At 41.0% G+C, this 25,508-nt stretch overlaps 6 protein-coding genes across 6 annotated transcripts; 4 read left to right on the top strand and 2 right to left on the bottom strand.

The window, feature by feature from the left end:
• Positions 1-4,704: 4,704 nt before the first annotated feature.
• Positions 4,705-5,608, bottom strand: K441DRAFT_9066 (uncharacterized protein). Its single transcript, XM_067654527.1, has one exon. The coding sequence runs from the start codon at positions 5,413-5,415 to the stop codon at positions 4,987-4,989; it is 429 nt and encodes a 142-aa protein (XP_067510520.1). The 5' UTR covers positions 5,416-5,608; the 3' UTR covers positions 4,705-4,986.
• A 2,018-nt stretch (positions 5,609-7,626) lies between these two features.
• K441DRAFT_672589 (PLC-like phosphodiesterase) lies at positions 7,627-8,801 on the top strand (the record flags this gene model as incomplete). Its single annotated transcript, XM_067650570.1, has 3 exons — positions 7,627-7,799; positions 8,006-8,192; positions 8,241-8,801. The coding sequence occupies 3 exons, from the start codon at positions 7,627-7,629 to the stop codon at positions 8,799-8,801; spliced, it is 921 nt and encodes a 306-aa protein (XP_067510519.1).
• Positions 8,802-8,946: 145 nt separating this feature from the next.
• Positions 8,947-11,296, top strand: K441DRAFT_9002 (tubulin-domain-containing protein). Its single transcript, XM_067654524.1, has 9 exons — positions 8,947-9,099; positions 9,153-9,193; positions 9,325-9,437; positions 9,492-9,545; positions 9,610-9,792; positions 9,842-10,048; positions 10,097-10,183; positions 10,233-10,535; positions 10,597-11,296. Exons 1-9 carry the CDS (start codon positions 9,092-9,094, stop codon positions 10,987-10,989), a joined length of 1,389 nt encoding a protein of 462 aa, XP_067510518.1. The 5' UTR covers positions 8,947-9,091; the 3' UTR covers positions 10,990-11,296.
• Positions 11,297-11,941: 645 nt separating this feature from the next.
• On the bottom strand, positions 11,942-12,208 carry K441DRAFT_530812 (uncharacterized protein; the record flags this gene model as incomplete). The annotated part of the gene is made up of 1 exon (XM_067642185.1): positions 11,942-12,208. A coding segment is annotated over one exon (267 nt), but the record flags the coding sequence as incomplete, so codon positions are not given.
• Positions 12,209-12,567: 359 nt separating this feature from the next.
• Positions 12,568-13,803, top strand: K441DRAFT_650579 (uncharacterized protein). Its single transcript, XM_067647057.1, has 4 exons — positions 12,568-12,659; positions 12,728-13,200; positions 13,273-13,492; positions 13,551-13,803. Exons 1-4 carry the CDS (start codon positions 12,618-12,620, stop codon positions 13,743-13,745), a joined length of 930 nt encoding a protein of 309 aa, XP_067510516.1. The 5' UTR covers positions 12,568-12,617; the 3' UTR covers positions 13,746-13,803.
• Positions 13,804-17,500: 3,697 nt separating this feature from the next.
• K441DRAFT_429466 (uncharacterized protein) lies at positions 17,501-17,696 on the top strand (the record flags this gene model as incomplete). Its single annotated transcript, XM_067641620.1, has 2 exons — positions 17,501-17,616; positions 17,663-17,696. Coding segments are annotated over 2 exons (150 nt in total), but the record flags the coding sequence as incomplete, so codon positions are not given.
• Positions 17,697-25,508: the final 7,812 nt, after the last annotated feature.

The raw sequence follows: 25,508 nt of genomic DNA, 5'->3' as shown, positions 1-25,508 counted from the left end.
ACGAACTCGCAAGAGATATAGTAGCAGCCCTATATAATTAGAAAGCTCGCCATTAGCTAAAGAAAATTAGGAAATTACTTTATTATAACAAGTTAGAATATAGTATCGTTAACGGATAGATCTACTTTCGCTAATATCTCTTTATCCCTAACGCCCTAGACCTCCGCCTAGAAGTTACCCATCGCTCTTATAGCAGCGGCCCCGCTAGTTACCCCGGCCAGGTTAAGACTCTTAACCTCTTAAACCAAACATACTGGTGGCTAGGAATCTCCCAGTTCACAGCTACCTTTATTAAAGACTGTGCCCTATACTTTCGCACTAAAACCCCCTATTCTGCCCTACCTGGTTTCCTAAAGCCACTAGAATTACCCGCCTGCCTATAGACTAATATCTTAATCGACTATATTATAACGCTGCTAGTATACCAACGCTACGGTAAGGTATACAAATATATCCTTATTATTATAAACCGCCTAACTAAAATGTGATACCTTATTCTAGTAACAGGACTCTCAATAAAGGAGTTAGTTAATAGCTTTGTTAACAACGTATATAAGCTCTACGGTATACTAAGCATAATTATCTTTAATTATGGCACATAATTTATTAGCAACTTTTGGCGACGACTAAGTAAACGCCTTAAGACAACTTTACGACCAAGCTTAGCCTAGCACTTAGAAACGGACGGCTAAACTAAAATTATTAACGCCGCCGTAAATAAATACCTTTATGCTTTTGTTAGCTTTATATAGGACAACTAGGTTAACTACCTGCCGCTCGTTAAGTTTGCTACGAATAACTAAGTTAATAAGAGTATAGGCATCTCCCCATTTTTTACAAACTATGGCTTTAACCCTCGCCTTAGAATTGAGCCTACTAGCCCCTGCCTACTAATACTATTAGTATAAGCAAAGAAGGAGTTCTTCCGCGCAGACTCTATGGCTAACCGCTTTAAGCAGATATTAACACAGCTTAAGGCCCTAGCCTAGATTTTACAGTAACGCTATAAAGATAATGCTAATACCCATAGGGATAAGAGCGTGTTATTCTATAAAGGTAANATAGTTATAGTTAGCTTAGAAAATATAAAGATAAATAAACCTAAGAAGAAATAGGATAATAAATGGGATGGCCCGTACCCCGTACTCGCAGTATACTAAGGGGTAGTTATAATAAACCTCCCGGACTATATCTAAGTAAATAAATTTTATACATCTAAGGTCCGCCTTTAGGCTACTAAAGAGATCCCTAGCTAAGCAAATATTAATACTATAGAGCGCTATAATATATAAGGACGAGTAGTAGAGAGAGATAATAACGGCAATATAGAAGACAAATAGGAGTTTAAGAAAATCCTTAATATACATAACAAAGACCCCTAGGGCCTAACTTATAAGATTAAATGGAAATATTATAAGGATATAACCTAGCAGCTAGAGGAAGACCTAAAGGGTTGCGAATAAGCTATATAGCGCTTTTATAAGCAACATCCTAAGAAGCTAGGACCCCCAGACTGGGTATAAGATAAGGAAAAGTTACGCTAAAGTCGCAGCCAACCACCGCATTAAAATTTGTGGTGGTTAAGATGTTATAGAACTTTAACTAGTGGTTAAGATGTTATAGAACTTTAACTAGTGGTTAAAGTTATCTAATTAGCCAAATTCTTGCTAAGAAACGCCACACGGACCGATTTAGGTGGTAGTATGGAGTTCTGCCGACCTTACTTACTAAACTAACTAATTAGGATTTTCCATGCCCGGTATAGAAAATCGCCATTGGCTTAGTTAAGGGCGGTAAGCGGAACTAATATCTTTGTAGTAGAAAATAGGCAACCCTATACACTGCCTATTTTTAAATTATTTATTTAGTTTAGGGACTAAACCGTCTAGGGGAGAGGAGTACTGTCACGGCACTAACCTGACGTATACTATTTCATACTATCTTGTACTGTTCCCTACTATTAGCTAGCCCACCACTAGCGACTTAGCGGCCGGCCCTACTATTTATATACAATACCCCCTTTCCACCTTCTTCCCCTCTTTATACTATAACGTAGTTATTTAGTCTACTTTATTGCAGCACTATGATAAATATATTGCGATAACCTATAGATGATTTAACTACTTACTAAAAGTAACGTGGAGCTTAATACTAAGCTTTAATACGTTAATATCTATTACTACTAGCTCCGCTAGGAAGTTTATAAAGGAAGTATTAATATTAAATAGGTGCCTACTGTGGATATAATAGCAGACGGCCTAATAAAGGCTCTGCCTCGTTAAAAGTATAAGATATTTATTTAGTAATTAAACCTTATTAATATTAAGGATTTAATTTAATTTAATTTAAATAATATTTAGGTAAGGTAAATATATAGAGGATTTCCTTTAACTTAACACTAAATTGCTATTATAACTTTTTAGTATTTTCTATAGTAGCCCAGAAGGCTCTGTGCAGCTAGGGGGGTGTGTTGACCTGAATTAAAGTTCCTTACTACCATCGTAATACTGTCTAACGACCTAGATCGTCTATACGAACTATGTCTTAGTTATCTCGTATCTTGAGCTCATATGTCTTATCGAACGTCTTATTACCTGTTTCTCTTAACTATGACCTACTACATGACGACGTCGTCGTTATTGTATTTGGGACCTACCTGATGTATATAAGAGAGCTTCTAGAGCCCTCTTTAATAAAACAGAGTTCTTATTCCTGATCGTCCGTTCAACAAGTAGTTTTATGTTTAGAGTGCATCGGCATTATCAGCAACTGCAAGGCCAAGAAGCTTCGCTGCCTGCTTTCCATTTCATATTGATGTTTCTCAACCCACCGGTCCTGGGTATTATATCATCTCCCCTGCTTCGGTGTTTTTGCGTTATCAACAGTGTACGGAGGTAGGGGTGGAAAACTGCTTGAGAGGGTCTTGGCATTACGCCAATTTGCCTAGGTAGGCATAGCGTCTAGATATTCTCTTCCAGACGTCCGATCACCAACACCAGGCTTAGTTTGGAAGTCTCCCACTGGATCATAGTTTTCAACGCAATGGCTTTGCTATTCTTCTCCCTTTATTGCGGACCCTAGAGCTCTTGACGGGCCGACTGTTATTTTTACACGAATATGCAAATAAGAAGGTTGTCTCAGAATTATGCATGTGATGGAACCGCGCGCTTCCAATGGTGTCACATAGGACCCCCAAAGGACAAATAACAAAGGCATGCTGTGCTTCAGCTAATCTCTGGAGCGGTCAAGCTAGTTACATGCATGATAACCCCGCAACACCTCGAAGCGTGGCTTGACGCGTGTTTGGCAGCTGCATATCTGGGCCAGGGGGCTGCAGCCATCAAGCCAGGAATTCCCTTCGTTCTCACTTAGGTGAAAACACCACTCCGGCTTTGGAATCTTGTATATCGTGTTGAACTGCTTCTGAGCGCTAATGTGCACTAGGTTGTGGTTTAAGATTTGGTGGTATCTGTGGTTTCAGGAGGTAATGTATCTGGCGCCAATCCACGCCGGTCTTTCAATCGTTATCTCTTCCATTCAGAGCTGTAATAAGACACTGTTGCATCCGCTATTGCTCATTGTATTCATTTTCTGCTGCCCATCCCTTGTTGCCGCCAACCGCAATGGCGCCATAAGTACGTCTGCTACGAGCCGGACAGGTCCGCTATCCGGGATTGACTGCTCTGCAACTCCCCGCCGAAGCCACAACCTGCCGTTACTTCGGAAAAGTGCATGCACGACAACCGGACATTGCCTGTAGGCTACCTTTACCGTGGTGGCTGTAGCGGGCGGGCATTCTAATCTCCGGCATGTGGCACTAGGTCTTGGTGGCCTGAGCCCGTTTTTGTACTATGAAACACAGACATTCGAGTTACCCGGGTGTTGAAGCCAGTCTGACATTTGCCGCGTTTATGTGTAACGTAGTTTCTTCTCGGTATCGATAAGGTCCGGGGATCTTTTACCAACGATGCACTATGTGCCTTGGCTTAAGCTCAAACCGTTGCGCGTAAAGCTCCACTATTGATCCCAGCATTCCGTTTATGCAGTTCCTGAATATGTTACTGAATGGCATCTAGGAATCTACCGCGACTTCACCTTCATACCCTACTCCGACTTCAGCGTCAAGCCCCCACCACTCTAGAAGGAACCTAGAACTCTCCTTCAGCTGATATCACAATGCTTGCTCTTAAGCATCAACTATAAATGTTGAAGCAGCTGCTGGATCCTTCTATTTTCGACTATTATCTCTTATCATTAGCCTTGTTCCAATAAGCGATGCGCTTCGAAGACGCTGTAATGATTGGAAATACTTCACCACAATTATGGGTCCAAGCATACTTGATCGAGTAGTGCTAATGCGTAGTAGACTAAATTATGATGAGACATCATGCCTCATGTTAAACGGACCGTGACGGGAATGCTTGGTAGAAAATGGTGGGCTTGGAGCAACCTGTTTTGTAACGCTGTGCTTTTGTTTTTCTATCGTTTACCTGAGTTGCTCCGCTAACGGACCTGCTACGCCTCATTTCTCTTCGTAGTGATTTATGCCTTCATTCTTCGATCCCCCTCAATCCTAAGTCCCAGTTTACGGCCCAGTTCCCCATTATATCTCTCAGATATCTTAAATTTTAGATCGTTAATTACTTGGGAGGTGTCACACTGGTCTTCCTCATTCATTTCACCCCAATTTCCTTCCCGCCAGTCCCTCGAAGAGCCGTGACCACCTGAAGAGCGACACCCGCTTGCGAAGTCATCGGGGGAGCCACAGCCACTCGAAGAATCATCGCCACCAGCAGCCTCATCGACACCATCAGAAAACGTGAATGCCTCGCTGATACCCGAATCCGCAATCGGTGGCGGCACCGCGCCACTCCCCGGCCCACCCGCTCCTCGACTCGTTAGACCACTCATCGACCAGTTCGTCCAGCTTCACTTGCAGGATAGGATCGGGTAGCACCTAGGATTCCTCCAGCCGGAGCATTTCCCTCATCGGGCACGGCGGGCCCTGCCGTCATCATCGTTGCCGTCCCAGGGGGTGTGCCCTGGCGATGGGGCAGTCTCGTCACTGCGGTTGTCCTGCTGAGATTCTTGCCTCCATTTATTCAGTTCAAGCGTTGCGGGGTTTTGTTCTTCCTGTGGCCTCGCGTGGCTGGGAGGCCTCGCGATGCTGGCCTCCGTGCTCGGTCTAGGCGAGAAGGATGAGGTGTATAGAGCGGGTGCGGATTTGGAGGCGCTCTTCAGTGAGTGCTTAGCGGAGCGGGTTGGGGTCGGGAGAGGTACGGTAGTCTGAGTCCCGGAGCTGATGCGCCGAATAGCAGTCAGGCCGTGAATAAGGGAGGCTGAGGGAGCTGGTGCTGTAGCGGTGACGCGCGCAGCGGTGCTGAGACTCATGTTTGCGACGCGTCTGGTCTCCATGACGGTTAAATGAGAGGGCGATTTGATAGATTTGGATGATGTTATAAGTTGGGTAGTAAGGAGCGTCGTGGGGTGGTTTTGGAGAGATGAGGATGCCACTCCTTTCTTTGTGAGTCTGTAAAGTTAAAATGCTGAAGTGTACTGTGACTGTTTGGACTGTGTAGAAAGTTCTCAACGTAAAATTTACCCGTCGAAAGTATCTTAATATTGGGCATTTGATGCTGTTCCTGTGTTTAAGGTTCAAATTGCGAACTTGAATTTCATCGTAAGGTGCAATTTAGTTAGCCGTTACACGCCAAAAGTATTCTGAATGAGCACTTGATTCATAGCGGACGTTTCTCTATTATCTTGGATCAAGAGAAATTGTCTTAAGCTACGCTAAAAAATTTCTGAACTGCAAACAAAATTTAATGAATGGTTGCGAATCGTGACTAAACGACCAGGTTTTTGACCCGATATTGGATTCCTGAGTTTCATCTCGCATCCGCCATATTCTCCGGATATGCTGTGGCGCTGTGCCACCACTCTGTGGACGTGATGATGCAGCGCAGTCGCATCTTGGAACGAAGCGTGCTGCAGTCCTTCGTAATATTGCTGCTGCGGAACGGGAAAGGCGACAAGATCCCGTGAAAACGGACATGTGAATGCATAGCATGCTGAAGTCCTCTACGGCTAGTGCGTGACTCCTGCACGAAGGAGCACTTCTCCAGGAACGCTTAAGTCAACCACGAGTAAAATTTGGACGGCAGAATCTTCGACGAAAGTAACAAGGAATGCCCAAAGAGGAAAGAATTTATGCGCTAAAAGGGAAATCCGCCCGTTGAGAGGGGTGCTCGTCCCGAGCCGTGTCCCCACCACCCAAAAGAAGGTTAACACGGCCTCGCTGATCACAATGTCAATCTGGTCTAGGACGTTATCGCATGCGTAAGGTCAACGGCGAAGATCATGCTTCATTGAGTAGATTCTCTGGATCGTCTTTTAAGTGACAGCGCGAATTTAACCATAAAAATGTGGCGAAGTGAATTTCTCTCAGCAGCGGGTATCCGTGTGTGATGGTCAAATGCTACAGATGCACTAAAATTGGAAAAAAAGTGCATGTTGACATGCCGACCTGGCGAAAAAGCCAGGTGGAGTTGCTTCGGGAGACTGTCACCCGAAGTCTTAGGTGACTGACTCGTCTGGGTGGCTGTTACGCGTTACGGCAAAAGCAACACAGTGATGTTTGACTGGGCGGATGACGACCAGATGTCGTCGCAGTAAACGAGCGAGAGGCGTTTTTAGATCAGAGTTGAGAAAATCTGGGCATTTAGCATGGCAGAGAAGCTGACCGCATGTCTGCATCGTCGGAGAATAATTGCCAACCAGCAGGCATTAGCGCGATGGAAAAGAGGCTTGGTTGGCCTTCAGAGGTTAAAGGCGTGCAAAGCGGGCTTGGAAGGTGTCTTCCAGACCTGTTCTGATCGCAAAATGGGCATCGAGGCATGGCCAAGCTTCGCGCTAGCTGCGACTGATCTGCTGGCTAAGCTCCATGTGGCGTTGCCGGCTCGTGGTGATCAACCAGCCTGTCGGCGCTGGGTCAGGTGGAGCTTGCGACGACGGGATCAGCTGGCGGCTGAGCGCCCACACTGACGACGTCGTGGAAATCCAGGAAATGCTGCCATCGTCTGCACCTGTCTAGCCGCCTGCACGGTTCGATGAGATGCAGCAGGGAGCCAAAGCCAGGATAATTTCGCAGCAGGTCGGGGCCGAGGTTGGGGGGACAGTGAGGGGGCACTTTTTGGGGCGGCATATCTAGTGGCTTTTCCTAAAACTGTTGGTGCGTGGCGTCGGATTCGATACATCCGAGAAGTCCCTTGGAACAAGCTTAACCTTAGCTCCGCCGACTGTTGTCCGACAACTGCAGTTCCAGCCAAGGATTGATGCCTCAAATGGCTGTAGACAACGAGCACCGGGGTCTTTACCAGGTCTCGGGTTACCCAATACCCAAAGAGAGTGGACCCAACCCGTATGCTGCTCGCAACGCTGCCCGTTTAATCTCGCGCCTTCCGTACTACCTGCATCACCAAGCACCGCTATGATATGACGCCCTATGAAGTATACAAGTAGTTCCTGCCCATTACCTTTCCTTCCCACCTTTCCTGCCGTCTTTCCTTTGTATCCATCACTTCTGCATTCCGCACATCTACTTCTGATACTTTGCGAGCTACCATCATGGACAACATCACTGTAGAAACTCCATTACTGGAGAGGATGACTGTTCCACCGGTATTCAAAAGCCTTAAGAGCATGAACAAGCTCGCAGAGCCATCATTGCTCCATCCACGGACTGAATTCCCGACTCGTGCGCTTTATCAACTCCGTCCTTCAACATCTGTCGCTAACATGTGAGAAGCTACCTTCGCTTTTGCCCGGAAAGGCATCAGTGGTAGACGTCTTCCACAAGCAATTGCCCATCGGGGTTACAAAGCAAAATTCCCCGAAAACACCATGCCATAGAGACAGACATCCATTTATCCAAGGACGGCGTTGTAGTACTCTCACACGTGAGCTTCAAGCATTAAATCGTAATATTGTCAGAGATCTAATCCAGAAACCAGGATGCGAATCTGAAGAGGTGTTTCGGAAGGCCGGAAAAGATCATCGATTGCGACTGGAACTTTCTAAGCACATTAAAGACTCTCAAGGATCCTCAGCAATCAATGCCGCTACTTGTAGACTTGCTCGAGTATCTAGCCAGCCCTGGTCTGGAAGATATCTGGGTATTGCTAGACATCAAGGTAAGTCACTTTAGTGAAAAGCGTTTCTCCAAACTGACCTCTTTGCAGCTTGACAACGACGCTGATGATGTTATGCGATTGATTGGAGAGACCATTCGCCGGGTACCTCCGTCGCAAAACCGTCCCTGGCACGAGAGGATCGTTCTAGGTTGCTGGGCAGCGAAATATCTGCCTCTCTGCGACGACTACCTCCCGGGATTCCCCATCACCCACATCGGCTTCTCCATCCTCTACGCCAGCCACTTCCTCAAAATCCCAAATGTCTCGTTCAATCTTCTCCAGGCAGTGCTCATGACACCATGGGGTTGCGCATTCATCAAGAAAGCCAAGACCCTTCAACGTCCTATCTTTGCCTGGACCATCAATGATGAGAAGCGAATGCGATGGGGTATTAGGAAAGAGCTCGATGGTGTAATAACGGACGACCCAAAGCTTTTCCTAGAAGTTCGGGACGGATGGCATGAGGGTGTGAAGGAGCGATTCGGGATAATGGTGTGGCTGGGCGTGCTCCGGATTAATCTCTTCGCATTGGTCTTCGGTTTCCTGTTTAGAAGGAAGTTCGGTTTTGGCGACAAAAAGATTTTTTTTAGACCAACGGTTGAGGATTAATGGGCTGTAACATAACATGGTGGTTCGATGTTAGAGATGGAGGCTTTTGTGTTGTTTGTAGAGTCTCGGGATTTGCTCAGGCAGAACACGGATTTGGTGCACTCAAAGCCAACGAGAGTTGATGGTGGAAGCATCCATTCGCAATAATGTATTACGAATTCAGTCAAATCTCGATCTTGATGTTGTGAAAATAAGGAAAGTTCACCGCGAGCCAGGTGTGGTGTCCTCGCAACACTAACTCCCCGCAACGCGTCCACCAGAGCCCGCTAAACAACCACATCACCACCAAAATGCCTAGGTACCTGTTGACCTCTTTGATCCTAATACATATGTTATTAACGCTCTATACAGAGAAATAATAACACTCCAGGCGGGCCAGTGCGGCAACAGCGGTGCGTCCTGACTCTACATACCCTCTCCGAATGCTCTCTACTATCTGCCACACTGCATGGATTCTTGTTGCGCGCCTTCCCATGCTAGACACATATGACGATTTTCTTGAATGTGAGCTTACGAAATTTAGTGGGCAGTCAATTCTGGCAGCAGCTCTGTCAAGAACATGGCATCAATCAGGACGGTAACCTCGAAGACTTCGCGACAGAAGGCGGCGATAGGAAAGACGTCTTCTTCTATCAGGTAGAAAATAGCTCGACCCCTAAGCGCTGCACAACTACTAATATATGCCTTCAGTCCGACGACACGAGATACATCCCCCGTGCTATACTACTCGACCTCGAACCGCGGGTATGTCTCCACCGAGATCAAATATTAGCATGAGTGAAGGAAACTGAACTAAGGTCATATCTAGGTACTCAATGCAATACAAAATGGCCCCTACAAGAATATATATAACCCGGAAAACTTCTACATCCACAAAGATGGCACCGGTGCGGGAAACAACTGGGGAGCGGGATACGCCATGGGGGAGCAGGTACACGAAGAGGTTATGGATATGATTGACAGGGAGGCTGACGGCAGTGATTCTCTAGAGGTGAGGATACCTGGTATGCTGTGGTGCTGCCATAAGCTAATTGTGAAAGGGATTCATGCTACTACATTCAATTGCGGGTGGTACTGGCTCTGGAATGGGAAGTTTTCTACTTGAAAGACTCAACGATCGATTTCCGAAGAAGCTGATCCAGACGTATTCTGTCTTTCCCGATACTCATGATGCCGGAGACATTGTTGTGCAGCCATACAACAGCCTACTCTCGATGCGGAGATTGACCCAAAATGCCGACTCGGTGGTATGTAGGAGATAATATTGCTGTAAGGCATTTAGCTAATCTTTCTAGGTTGTTCTTGACAATGGAGCACTATCGAGAATCGCAGCTGACAGATTACATGTCCAAGAACCTTCATTTGCGCAGACGAATCAGCTAGTACGTTAAACACTGGCTTCAACCCTACATCACTACTTATCCATCCTAGGTATCAACCGTCATGTCCGCAAGCACAACTACCCTCCGATATCCCGGCTACATGCACAACGACCTTGTTGGCATCGTAGCTTCTCTCATCCCTACACCACGCTGTCATTTCCTCATGACCTCCTACACACCCTTCACAGGCGAGAACGTCGAGCAAGCCAAGACCGTGCGGAAGACCACAGTCCTAGACGTCATGCGGCGACTCCTCCAACCAAAGAACCGCATGGTGTCCACCAACCCTAGCAAAAAGAGCTGCTACATCTCCATCCTAAACATCATCCAAGGCGAGGCCGACCCCACCGACGTAAGCATCCTCAACCCTCCCCCCTTCCATCCCCTCACTCTCTAACGCAAGAAAAATCCAGGTCCACAAATCCCTCCTCCGCATCCGCGAGCGCCGCCTCGCAACCTTTATCCCCTGGGGCCCGGCCTCAATCCAAGTGGCGCTGACGCGCAAATCGCCGTACATCCCGTCGTCGCACCGTGTGTCGGGCCTCATGCTAGCCAACCACACAGGCATCGCCACGCTGTTCAAGCGCATCGTCTTCCAGTATGACCGCTTGCGCAAGCGCAACGCCTTCCTCGAGCAGTACAAGCGCGAGGCGCCCTTCGCCGACGGCCTGGGCGAGTTCGACGAGGCCAGAGAGGTCGTGCAGGATTTGATCCGCGAGTATGAGGAGGCGGAGGAGCCGGACTATTTGAGTAAAGAGGTGGGGGTTGCGGCGGGGGGGAAGGAAGGAGAGGCCGGTGCGGCGTGAGGGGCTTGGTTGGACGTATTGGGGCGGTTTTTGGGTGTTTGTAGGAGCGGATGGGATTGGGTGGGGGTATGGCGTTTTAGGATTGGTTTTTGGGATGCTGTCAATGCTGATGATATTGCTGATGCGGATGTGCTTGAGGTTAGAAAATTGGAGATATGAAAACACCTACCCGGAGTTTTTCAATTTATGACAATTACACCGCCTCTTTACATCTCGTTGTAAGTGCCTATTGACCTTGGGTGATCAAATGGCATAAGTTCATACCTTTTTATATCAAGCACGACCACTTTAACGTATTTCTACTTATTTTTGGTATAATTCTACATGGAGAGAGTATAAATCCACGCAGTTTGATCAGCACGATCAACACGCATTTACAACGAGATGCAAAGAGGTAGTGTAGCGATAAGGTACTCAAGGCTGTCCCGTGCAGTTAAAAGCGTACTCATTTGTAGCATCGTAGTATTCATTAGATCATACACACGAAAATCTTGGTCCGCACAACAATTCAGCCAAAGGAAATGTGGTATGATATCGTTAAATTACTCTCTACAACTTAGAGATCTTCTCCGAAGCTCCATATCCTAGGAAACCCGCTCGACGGTATAAAGAAATTCGTTGAACGTAATCACACAATCGTTAAAACATAGTCCCATTGGGGTTTTCATGCCAAGGATTCCCATCTTGCGGGTCGTTATTGCTCCACTCTTACAGCACCATCTTTTTGATGTCTTTTTTCAATTCACGGTCGTCCGGGCGGCCGACAAAGAATGTCCTGAGATATGTCCGGCCACGCTCGCAGAGGCAGTTAGCATAGCAGGCTGGAAATGTGTACGACACACCAAGGGTTGCGCGGACGTACGTGTAGCAGGTTTTGAAGGTCTACGTGACGAGTTAGCCGTCCAGTCGTTTGTTGGGAGCATTTCACGTGAATTTAAACTCGCGATGAGGATCATGAGGGAAGACCGTTGTGAGATTGCAGGAAGAAGTCCATGTAATATGGTGACATGACTCCAGTCTCGACAAGAGTTCCGGGAAGACAGTTCAAGTTCTTTAGAGCTTTATCTTCGTCGTATATAGGATAGAATTTGGTATGATGTCGTTTGGCGACAACCACGGCCGTGATGCGAACCTCGGAAATTTCTATGCCTTTCTCATCCACTATTGATTTGAATGCGGAGCGAATTTTAGGAATCTCCATTTTGCGCACAGCATAATACTAGCTGTCGCTGACACTGTCGCGGTAGTAGAGAATGTTTGTGGGCAGTTTCCCTTAAACAGCATCAAAAGTTAGATTATCGTTAATTACACCAAAAAAGGCTTAATTAGGGCATGTAGATTGTAATACCAAAGGTATCGTTATATACCCGGTATCGTATTAAGGAGTTTTGCCTGTAGTGGGGCCAGGCAGGGCAAATCCGGCCGCAGCCCAGCCTGAGAGGTAACCGCCTCTTTTATACGAACTTCTCAGTAACAATATTAGCCTATGACTTACCATGAGTCGCACTAGGCGGAAAAAATCCATCCATCCAGCAGCGACAGCAACCGCAACTAATTCATTGCACTACCTAGGTATCTGCGAGATCCCGAGCTCATTCTTTGAGTGTTGCGCATATTGAGGGCAGGAAATGGCGGTCCCATTTGGGTTCTCCGTTGGTGATTTCATCGCGGTAAGTCTCTACTCCACACTATACTAGTTCTCCCAGAAGCTGTCTTTTAAGCTAACCAGACCCTGTAGGTGGGAAAGCTTGTGCACGATATCATCCAAGCAATCAGTGAGTGTAACGGGGCGGCCGCAGATTATCGATCTTTCGTCTCCACTCTCAGATCGTTATACAGTTGCACCAACGCGATAAAGGATCTCTTGGAAAAGTTTGTCCAGGATGCCTCGAATTTCGAGTTGCACGAAGTAGCCCTCATTAATGGACTTATGTACGAGATGTATGGCTGCAGGGACCTTCTAAATGCATTTCTGGACAAAACATATAAATATACAGCGAGCTTTCTCCCCCCCTGCGAAGCAAAGAAATTTGAGGAAGCGCAGACGGTAATATCGCTTTTCCGTAGACGGAAAGCAGGCATGATGGGATTAAAGAAGGCATGGAGGGAAGTATCGTGGGCTATCTTTCGGAAAGAGGACATCCAAAATCTTGAAAGAGACTTGGAAAGACATCTGCGAGCATTCCAGATATATGGAACATTTCTTCCACTGTAAGTGTGGAACTATTCTATTGAAGATGCCCTGCGCTATATACTAGTTATTCCGCTGAATATCTCTTCTAGATTGTCTTTGTCTCGGGCCGAGAAGAATACTGCCGAAACTGCGCTTATCACACGTGAAACCCAGGTTATGATGACAGAGATGTTTAATTTCCTGAAATCCGTCTACAACATGCTTCCTCTACAAATTAGTGATAATATGAACAAGTGCCAGCCGATCTTTTTCGAAGATGCTCTTGGACGTTCAATCGAGCTCCCCCGAGAGTTTTGTGTCTCTAAAGAAGTATGTTAGGAAAGGCAGTAATATTCTCAGAGTATTACGGCGGCTGATAGCAATGCAGAGATTCCAACGACATCTTGAAATATTATTTGAGGGTATGCCCGGGCATGACAAAGTTGCCAAGAAAGAATATCAACTGGAAGACGTCGCGGGAATAACTACCATTTCAGCTGACAACTGGCATCTTAAAGTAACGGCCGGCAGGGCTTCCATCAGTATTGAATATTGCTTATTGATATTGAATATTGAATATTGAACGTTCAATATCAATATCAATACGAAATGTTCAATACTGAAAGATATTAAATATTGAAGATTTTTGGAGTTAAGGTGGTAAAAATATCGGTAAATGGCTCTTGGGCCTCCTTACAATACGTGCGCATTTTAAATTTGTTAGGTAAACCTATAGAAAGTAGAAATTACTAAATATTAAATTAAGTCTTATAAGGCATCGCGCACAATATTGTTAATTTTAACGATTTTTATCCCCCCCTACACTCTACCCTTGATTAACGCCATGCCTCCCTTATCTACCATCGTAATTAATGACGACGATATATCCTCTTATGCCATTTCCGAGCTTAATTCTGATCAGTTTACCTACTTTGGCGGCAATAATAACGCGTTAAGCAACTCCACACTAAATATACCAACTGTAGCCACCCTAAAGTCGTCTCGTAAAAGGCGTAGGTTAGCTACTTCTACGTGGGAGCTTACCCGTGATCCTCTCCCTTATAAAGCTATTCGCGACGGCAAGAATCAGATATGGTACTGCTTAATGTGCGAATAGAATTCTGCCTCCTTAATATCTGTTCGCGCCCACCTGGCTAAAAAGCATAGTATAGAGATTTAAGCTGGAGAGGTTCGAGCAAAGCGATTGCGAGAGGAGCGCCTCTTAAATATACTGAACAGCTTATAAGCCTCTAGATAGGTTGAACGCGAAGCTTAAGAAGAGCGAGTTCTTTAAGCTGCCATTAATCGCGCCTTTAATAAAGCTCTTATACAGCTTATTACTACACGAAATTTACCATATAATGCAGCTACCTGGCCAGAGCTATACGCGTTACTTATGACAGTTAATTATACTGTAGAGGAAGTTGTAATTAATGCGAAATTAACTATACTAAAGCTAATTAAGTAATTGTATATAGTACACCGCGATATTCTAAAGTTAAAGCTTTAAAGCTCTCTTTCAAAAATCCACTTCTTAATTAATATGTGGACATCACCAAACCACTATTCCTTTTAAGTAATTATTGCTTATTTTATTAAAGTAGAAATAGGGTAGTTGCGGAAGGCTCTACTTGCTCTACTAGAACTTCCTTTATATGGTAGTGAGGACTAAGCTATAGCCTTCTTTTTTACCGCTGAGAGCTACGGGATTCTTGATAAAATTGGCTATATATGTGGCGACAATTACAGCTTAAATAATAAGATAAATCGCTTTATATCTACAGGCCTTTAGGTAAAAGGACGCCCTTATTAGAACCCAGTTTACTATCAAATTAGATATAGCGGCTATATTATTAACCTTGCCCTCTAAGCCTTCCTCTACCTTAAAGACAGAGACGCGATTAACGAAGCCCTTTGGCAAGTTTAGCTTAATAAGAATTTAATAATTAATAAGAAGCTTGTATAAAGGATAAAGGAAGCAAAGGCCGCAGGCTAGAGAGAAATTAGTACGCTTGGTAAAGTTCACAACCTTATTATATATATTTGGGCGTCGGAAGCTCGCTATAATGAGTTTAAAACCTTAGCCGGGCGATTGGTTCCTTTGGATAATAATACTCGGTAGAACTTGTGGTTTACTATACTTAACGTTATTAAGAATAAGTAAGTTTAAATGGCAATTAATACGTACTCTCGGAGCTAGTATAAGGAAGTAAAAGATAACTGCCTTATACTAGAGGATTGGAATATTATTAACGATACGTATACCTTCTTAAAGCCGTTTTATAAGATTATAATAATAAACTAAGGTAACTTCTTATTAATTAACCAGACGCTATATACTATAGATATACTTATTAAACACTTTAAGCGGTTAAAGGTAAGCTTTTTAATCACAATTAAGGCTTTACTAATTAGTAATTTTATAAAATTAATATCGCCTAAATCTACGCCTTCTCTTAGCCATTATTATAAGCTAGTATACCTTTGATAAATACTATAAGCTTACTAATAATACATCTGCATACGCTGCTTTAATCCTCCTTTACCCTTTACGTTGGAAAACCTATATTAAAAGGCACTGGAATAAGAAGTGGTATAAGTAATTATTTACTGTAGTAAGGAAGCTTTAGGAGGACTAATATATGCGTCGTAAAGTTAGACTAGAACTTACCTCTACTAATCGCTTTATTGAGCCTTCCGAGACAGAACTCTATATGCGCATGCTTGATATTACTAGTAGCGTAGAAGATAAGTATAAAGACTTTATTAACTTAAAGCCTATTTTAATCTAAGGCATAGCGCTAGAGTGGTGGCTTAATCCAACTTATAGAGCCAACTACCTATAACTCTCTTAAATGGTAATTAATATATTATCTATACCGTTAATATTAGCAGAGGCTAAGCAAGTCTTTTTAGGTGCACGGCGAACAGTCTTATGGGAGCGGATATCACTAGGTAGTATAAGTATTGAACGTATGGAGTGCTTAAAGAGTTGGCTACTAAGTAATATCACCGCCGATGGGAGACTTATGGCGATAAATGTAGTATGAGAGGCTTCTGAACTCTTGGTAGAATATAGAGAGTAGTTAACACCTACTATACCGCGCTAAGGATCATGAACTTAATAATAGTGGTAAGAGAGCGGTTATAAGAAAGTAGCTGTTTTGAAGCTTTACTAAAGCTTAGGGGTATACGGAGCCTACTTGTAATTAAAACACTATATCAAGACTGTACTACATTTAATATTCAATATCTTTTCAATACTGAATTACTATTCAATATCAATATCAATACGGCCTCATACTGATATTGAATACTGATGGAAGCCCTGACGGCTGGGGCAAGAGTAGCGATGATCTTACTTTTTCAACTTGCTTCTAGAGAAAAGGGCTCAGTCGCCTAAATTTGCCCGAGATGCGACACCATAAACAGCGAATCCAATTTGCAGCAAGGCATGACTGAATGGTGTGTCATCCTATGCCCTTACTGTGCGCCATGCTAAAGGAAAGATTCTTCCAAATAGCTTTAATTGCAAACTCTTATTCGAAATAGTTGATACAAAGTACATCGCTGAGTTACGAGACAACACATCGCACGAGGTAGGCCGTGCAGTTGATGGTTCGAACCACCTGGGCTCCCAGCAACAGGAAAGGAGGGGGAGCATGGAGCAGGATGCATTCCGTAGAATCCGTTATTTTTGCGGGACTCAAGTAAGAGCATAAGCATATATCTATCGAATAAATGGCTAACGCTGTCTTTTAACTCTTGTAAGAAAGAAAATGCAAAGGCAACTAGGCTCTTCTCTCTCTCTAAAAAAGTTATTTTGTACAAAAAAAGGAAGAGAAGCGCTTTTTCTATTCCTAGATAGGACAGAAATAGCTACTAGAAAGTGGCTAAGAGCAGCAGGATCTCTAGAAGGAGGTAACTCCTACTAGGATCCTAGTAGATAGATATTAGAAAGCAAAAGGACAGAAGTAAACTACAAAAGGATAGGGACAGGCGTTAGGATTTCTTATTTCTTAATTTTTTCTACCGTTTTCTCATTACCTAATGGTTATTAGCAAACTAGTATTTTTACTAAAGAGCTATAAGCTAATAGGACATAGTTACTAGTACATGTTAAGCTGCCCGAGAGGGATTCATGTATATAGAACTATAGCGCCATAGCCTAGAGGCTACATGCGCAGTATTGTACGTAGTATAATACAATTGGATATAAAAAATAAAAAATAAAAAAAAACTCTTGTAGGATGTAAGCGAAGCCGACCTGAGCCGAGTAGATGTCTGTTGAATAAATGGCTGACGCTGTCCTTTTAACTTTTATAGTTATACTGCAGCATATGTGATTACACTCAGGTTCATTATAAATGTACTCATCTTCGATATACGGTAAGATCTTGGTGCAAGAAATACCTGGAGACCCATAAAAGATGTCCAGCAAATGTAGTTGCAATGTAAGAAAACTCTCATCATTTTATACATAGCTAACACTCCATCTAGCGAATACCGGCTTGATGAGAATTGTGGTGAGTCAACCATCTACTCTGGAAACCAAGACTGACTATATTCTTAGGTGACTGTAAAGATGTGTCCTCGAAATCAAAGACAAGTGGGGATTGAGCTGGAAGTTCAAGTTCACTTTGCAAATAAGGGAAAGATATCTTAGGAATGCTAATGGGTTAGTAGAGGGCCGAGAAGTAGGAAAGTAAATCTAACCTTGCCATGCAATGCTCCACTCTCTGCTTCGGACATCGGCGGTGGCCATATATGCACCACTTCCCTGAAACATAGCCATAGCTACAGAATTCTCGATGCAAACTCTTTTACTACCAGACGGTAACTGTTACTTTAGCACCCAATGACAGGAGTGCGCTACTTATAGTAGTTTAAAAAGAAGGGATAGACGCGTACAAGCAAAAAATGAGACTAAAGCGGTAAGGGTATGAGAATGTATGAAGAGGCCACCGAGCGTGAATGCTGTAGACGGTAGGGAATCTTTTTATACAAATCTCAATTTCAAGTAAGAGAAAAAACTGAGATATCACCATACAAAAACTGCCACGCAATTTCTACTTACCTTTGTGCCTTTTATCCATTAGGCCAAACCAATCTTGGGAGACGGGATAATGAGCCATAGCATGGTCGACAAGAGACTATCTTATTTCAAAATTAGAGGAATATTTAGGCAAGGATATTCAATTTGGACGGTGGTAGGGACAAAGCAATCACATCTCGCAGAGCGTAAATGGATGGCATATACTTCCACTTCTGAAAAATATCTCTTTGCGATATTCCTAATGTTGACCTTATGTATAAACATCCAGAAAACTATTACTGAGTCCAAAATCCTTTTTCCTATCGTTATTGAACTCATTAATCAACATTAACTGCTCACAGTTAGCACGGTTGGTATAATGCAAGAAAGCGACTCAGAGGCCCCCTCTCCACACCTTGAGTTTCTGCAGGCTCCTTCTCCGCACCTTGGGTTTCTGCAGGCTTTGTCCTAGTATCTTGAGTTTATAAAAGTCTTCTGCGGCTTATATAAGTCCTATAGAGTTAACGGGTTCCTATAAGGGCTTAGTAAAGCCTCTCTATTTTATAAGGTATATATATTAGCGTTTCCGTTTATTATACTTAATATTATTAATTCTTTTAATAAAGTACTCGTTTTTACTATCTACTTTAACTAGTAGGGGAGGGTCCTATATTTATTTAGGTAGGGCGTTTAATATAGGGGTAGTAGGGTAAAGAACTAACGTATAAAATATAGGGTAGATTTAAACTATATTAGGGAGCTTTAATTAATAGGTATAAGGAAAGATAACCTTTTTAACCTTATAGGGACCAGCGTTCTTCTAATTAAGTTTCTTAATAGGTAATTTTATATTTAGATTTCTTATATCTAGCTAAATAAAATTATTAATCTAGTAGGCCAGTACTAGGGTTTAGTTTTTATTTACTACGGCTTTATAAACAAATTAAGCCTATATTATCTTATTAGTAAGAAACTATTATAATTTCTTTATCTTCTTTATAAATATATTTACTTTATAATTTATAAGGCATAATAAACGAGGTAAGGAATATTACTAAAGGGTTTAAAACCCATCTATAGATACTAGTCGTAGTTAGCTAGAAATAGGGAGATCTTTATAGTTTCTAAAACGGAGTTATTTATAGTAAACTTAGTAAATATAATAAGCTAGTTAATCTAGTCGTCTTATAAGTATAATATATATATCTAAATATACTATTTATCACGGCACTAACCTAACGCATACTGTTTTATACTATCTCATACTATTTCCTACTATTACCTAGCCTACCACTAGTGCCTCTGCGGCCGGCACTACTATTTATATATAATACCCCCTTTCTACCTTCTTCTCCTCTTTATACCACAACGTAGTTATTTAGTTTACTTTATTATAGCACTATAACAGTTTATAGCATCTTTAATTTGCGCCCTATTGCGATTACTAATTCCCTATACCTTAGCTAATTAACCTCTACTATAATAAAGCCTTATAGGAAATACTACGGTGGACTTGTTAATGGGCTAGGTATATAGGTAAACAAGAAGTCAACAACGTAATAATAACTAGTAGAGTAGTTGCCTAATAGATTAACTCTAATTATATTCTAAGATTTACTATAAAGAAGAGAAACTATCTATAGAGACCGTACGTCCTTAAATATATAACTCCTCCCTATAATAAAGGGTTTAGTATATTAGTACGTTAGTACATTAGTACGTTACGTTCCTATATTCCCACGTTCCTACGATCTAAACTTATAGCGTAACTAGCTATATAACTTAGCTACCCCTTATCCTATAGCTTAATTAGTTCTAGCGCCTTCTATACTATCTTAACTAACCTATTTATGTCTATCCTTTGTAGTCGCACTACTACTAATATAAGGTCCGTAATACTATCCCCCTCCTCTTTATCTTTATCCTTAAATGTAACGGAACCTTGTAGTAGGAACTACGATAGGTTTTGTCAATAGGCTAGGTATATAGGAAATGTAAAGATAGTAGTCAATAATATAATAATAACTGGTGGAGTGGTTGCCTAATAGATTAACTCTAATTATATTCTAAGAATTACTATAAGGAAGGAACTATCTAGGTAGGGACTAAGGGTCCTTAAATACACAACTGTACTCCTATAAAATCCTCCTTATACGCGATATACGTGTTATATATAAGGTATATAAGTTCCCTTTATTCCTTGCGTTCCTTACGTAGCACCTTATATAACCTTAGCTACCATTTCTCGTTATATAGTTCTACGGGTTTTATCCTAGACCGTGCTTATATTAACTAACTAGCTTCTTCTAACTCCTCTCTAAGTAGTTATAATATCATACTTAAAGCGTCCGTAATACTATCTCCTTCCTTTTTATCTTTATCCTTAAAGATACCTAGCATCTCCAGGTCGTTTATTAGAGGTATAATGTCCGTTTAATTAATTTGGTTAATATCGTTACCTATAATGCCTAAAGCTTCTTCTTCTTTATACGCGCAATGTCGTACTTACACTATTACTACAATATTGTCGCTTAGTAAAATAATACCATCTCTATATTTTTGTTGCTTAAAAGAGGGGCTAGTATATATTACGTTAGCGAGTCCTTTGTCTTAGCAACCCTCCTCTTATTTAAAGTATACTAGAGTAAACATTTAATTATCTTGCGATATTTGCTCTACTTCTAACGCTAAATATACGCGTCCTAGTAGTAGTAAGTTCTTTGATTAACGTCTGATACGGATCCTATCTAGGCCCACGCAGACTACTCTGTACATAAGGGAAACTTATAAATTGATAAGAAGAAAACCCTTGTTGATGTAGGGGACGGAAAAACCCTATGAGCCACCTTAGTAGGATGAAAAACCCCTGTTTTGCNATGTCCGTCCGTAGCGGCGGCCCTGCGGGCCTACGGCTACGTCCTGTCCTCCTTGGATGATTCGAACTCCTTNGGAACCACTGCTTCCTTCTTTGGCTCATCCAAAGCTAGGGTTCACTACGTCCTAGCTAGGCCTTGCCGTTCGATTGCTGTGCTTGTGCTTGTAGTTGTGTCCCGTATCTTGACCACCCCCTNTATGCTATCTCTTGTTGACCATTGCCATATACGCCATGCCTCCCCCCCCTAAGGCCTATCGAAGGCGTAAGGGGGATTNATCCGTTCTACCATCCTAATACTAAAAGACGAAAGCGGGATGTGTGTGTGTATCTGGGTATCTTTTGTGCCTAGGCCCCAGTCACTAGGCCCTCTCTAAGGGTACCACTCCGTTGAGAGGAGACAAGGAAAACCGTACGGGGTTATCTAGCTGCTGCTTTTAGTAGTATTACGGCAGTACGGCGAGTGACCGCATGCTCCGCGGGCGATCGCCCTGGGGGTTAGGAGGGGCCGTATATTTGCTCGTTCGTTCATTTGTTCGCGTTTACTTGTTTATTAATATAAGGTCATTAATGCTTTCTACTGGGGGACGGGGGATGATATCGAATACCGCGCATCCATGTTGGATCGTATAGGTGCCCTGGATAGGAGAATGTAGTAGTCGTCGTATTGTAGAGAGCTAATAGTAGTGGTTTTCAAGATCTCACCATCCGAAAATTTTTCACCACCGCCCTCAACGCCCACAACCACCACCGGTCCTGTCCGCACGCTATGCAATGTCTCTGCGTTGGCTCTGGATCTAAACTTTGAAGACTAGGTTTGTAGCCGTCACCACGTACAGGTGCAGAGTCCGATTTCGACGGCCTATGCGTCCTATAACTCTTAATAGTCTTTAAGTTTTCTAAGTAATTTATTATAGGGTCTTATATTTAATTTACTACTATAAAGCTTAATAGTAATCTGGTATAGGCCCTTGCTAAGCTTAAGCGTTCTTAAAATGCAGAATAGAAGGCTCTAGATACTCACATTGCGGCATTTACCCGTCTACTTTGTCTTAAAAAAGTGCGTAAGAAGGTCTGTTTTAAGGAGTGGAAACTTATAAAATAGGGTCTTTAGGAACTAGGTAATAAGAGAACTAACTCTCCTCCTATAGTAAGGGGAACAACTCTAAGTAGTTTAGCAGTCGCTCTTCCTATATCCCCCTTAGGTAACTTATTCTTTAATAATCCTTTTTTATTAATATTGCCTAACCTATTTTCTTCTAATACTCCTATACCTTTCCTATAGCATTTTTTAAATTCTTTAGTAGCTCCTAGGTAGTCTTAGTATAGCCTATTTACTTAACCTTATACTATATTTTATTATTAATGCCCTTATAACTAACAATCTTTAAAACTTACTATTTATCTTCTTCCTAACCTCTATACGTGTCTGCCTTATAGACTAGTAGCTTAATATTCCTATATACTGGCTCTAGTATTGCGATATACTATATAGGGTAGATCTTTATTTTAGCTAGTAGGTTTAACTTAAATATAACNNGTNAAATCCTNTATATAATTTTAAAAGGTCCTAGTCTAATATAGTCCAACTTCTTACTTAATTATTAACTTTTAAAATTTTTATATAGTAGCTATACTTTATCTCCCTCCTTAAGATCTAGTCCCTTAAATCTCTTAGTATTATAGTACTTTTTTATTCTTTGCTATACTGCTTTAGCTATTTCCGTAAGGTTTATATAAAGATTTATTAAAGTCTCTATTCTTTACTTAGCTTTACTACTTATTTTCTTTACTTAACGTAGTAATAATAATGTTTTTAGCTTATATCTATAATTCGCCTTAAATAGTAACGTACCCATTTCTTCTTATAGTATTATATTATATACAAACTATATAACTAGTAATAGCGATACCTAATTGTTCTATACGTAATTAATATAATGCCTTAGATACTATTCTAGTGTCTAGTTTAATCTTTCTATTTAACCGTCTGTCTACGGATAATATACGGTAGAAGTTACTACTTAAACTCCTTGTTCCGCTAAGAATACCTCCTAAAATACTGCTATAAATCTTAGATCCCTATCTAATATAATTTTACTTAATACTCTATATCTTATAAACACTTCTTTAACATAGATTCTAGCAATATCTTCTGCTAAAATTTCTTCCGTATAAGCTATAAAATATCCCTACTTTATAAGCTTATCTATTATCACTAAGATTGCGTTATACTCTTATCTGGTAATAGGATCTCTTAACTTTAGTAACTTAATAATAAAGTCCTATAATATAACCTCCTATAGTCTCTTTAGTATTTTAATAGGTTATAGCCCTCTATACGGCTTATACCTTATTAGTTTATTCCTTTAGTAATTTAAACACTCTTTAGTAACTCTTTTAGCTATTTTCTAAATTCCATTAATAATATACTCCTCCTAAAGTCTTAACACTAAGCCTATAGCTCCATTATATCCTTAAGTTAGTCCCTTATAGAAGTCCTCTATAAACTGCTCTGCTATACTTCTTAGGATATACTTTACTTCTTAATTTTTGTATATATCTAACTATAGATCTTCTAGCTATGCCTCTAAAATCCTTTATACCTAAAAGCTTTCTAATATCTTATAGACCTTTTCTAACTTACTCTCTTAAGTTACTATAATTTTTAGATAATTATACCTAATTAGTCTATCTATATCTTTTTATAGTAAAGCCCCTAATGGCTTATCGTTATTTTATAGTTTAGCCTTTTAACTTAATATATTAGCTTGCGTATTGTCTATACCCTTAGTATACTAAATTTTAAAATAGTATTCTATAAGTATCTCTGCCCATCTAACCTATCTTTAGTTAAGTTTCTTTATTATTAGGAATCCTATTAGGTTCTTATAATCCGTTTTAACTATAAATAGTTTTTCTATACCTTGCAAGAATGCTCTTTATTCCTTTAGTATTATAACTATACCTAATAACTCCTTATTATAGATGTTATAGTTTAACTCCGGTAGTATTATCTTCCAACTATAATATGCCACTAAATGCTATCTATTTAGATGCCTTTATATAAAATATACTTTTAGTATAAAGTCTAATATATCTATTTCTACGACCGTCTCTAGTTCTAGTTAATAGATTTTAAGAACTAGCTCCTAGGTAAATAACTCTTTAACTTTCTTAAAGAGTTCTTACTATTTCTCTTCCTATACCTATAGTTCTCCTTTCTTTATTAATTATATAAATGGTTTAATATCCTTTAACCATTACGCTATAAACCTTCTATAGTAATTATAAAACCCTAGAAACAATTTTAACTGCGTAATATTCTCTAGTTCTTACCAATTCACTATAGCCTTAATCTTCTTTAGATCTATACTAAGTTAGCCTAGTTTAATAATAAATCTAATAAAATTAGTCTTTCTAGTAAAGAACTCGCATTTCTTAATTACTACTAGCATTTATTCTTCCTATAGTCTCTTTAAGACCCATTTAACGTGTTCTCCATACTCTTTCTTACTTATTAAGTAGATAATAATATTATTAAGGTATACCATAACAAATTTATCTAAATGTTCTCCTAATATATTGTTAATACGCTTCTAGAATATTGCTAGTGCGTTTATAAGCCTAAATTGCATAACTAATAGTTTATATAGTCCTTCCTTCGACCTAAAGGCTGCCTTCTATTTGTTGCCTTCTTTAATTCTAATCTAATGGTACGCCTATCTTAGATCTATCTTTATAAAGATTTACGCATTACCTATCCTGTCTTAGATTTCGCTAATTAAGGGTAAAGAATACCTATCCTTTTTAGTAATGCTGTTTAACTATCTATAGTCAATATACAGCCTTAGTTTACTATTTTTTTTTAGTATAAATAGTACTAGATAACCCGCTAATAACTGCGATAGTCTAATATATCCCTTTTATAAGTTCTCTTAGATAAACTCTTTTAATGCTCTACCTTTTTCTTTGGTAAGCTTATAGATTGGAAAGAACCTTAAACTTATTTCTAGTTCTAATTCTATTTTATAGTCCTATACTATATATTCTAACAGCTTTTTACTCTTAGGTAACCATAGTTTCTTACTATACTTATAGTATCTTTTTAATACTTAGCTTAGCCCTTTTTCCATTTCTTTATAGGTCGCTCCTACTTAGTACTATACCAATTTAGCTTATTATCGCATCTTACGGCGTTATATATCTCTAATATTAACCTAACCTATAACCTAATTAATCTTTAGATTATATTCTTATAACTAAGGCATTCCTAGTACTGCCTTATTATTCCCTAATAGTAATATATTAAAAAACATCTTAACTTATCTTCCTTTAATAGTTAGCTAAGTAGGTCCTATTTTAAGATTAATAATGCCTCCTCCATAGGCTATTAGATCTCCTAAAATTATCACTAATAGGTAAGGACGTTCCTTCTA

Source organism: Cenococcum geophilum (genome assembly GCF_001692895.1).
Source record: "Cenococcum geophilum 1.58 unplaced genomic scaffold K441scaffold_1, whole genome shotgun sequence".
NCBI lineage: Eukaryota > Fungi > Ascomycota > Dothideomycetes > Gloniales > Gloniaceae > Cenococcum > Cenococcum geophilum.
Note: the sequence above shows the minus strand (reverse complement) of the source record. Positions and strands in the feature narration are given on the sequence as shown.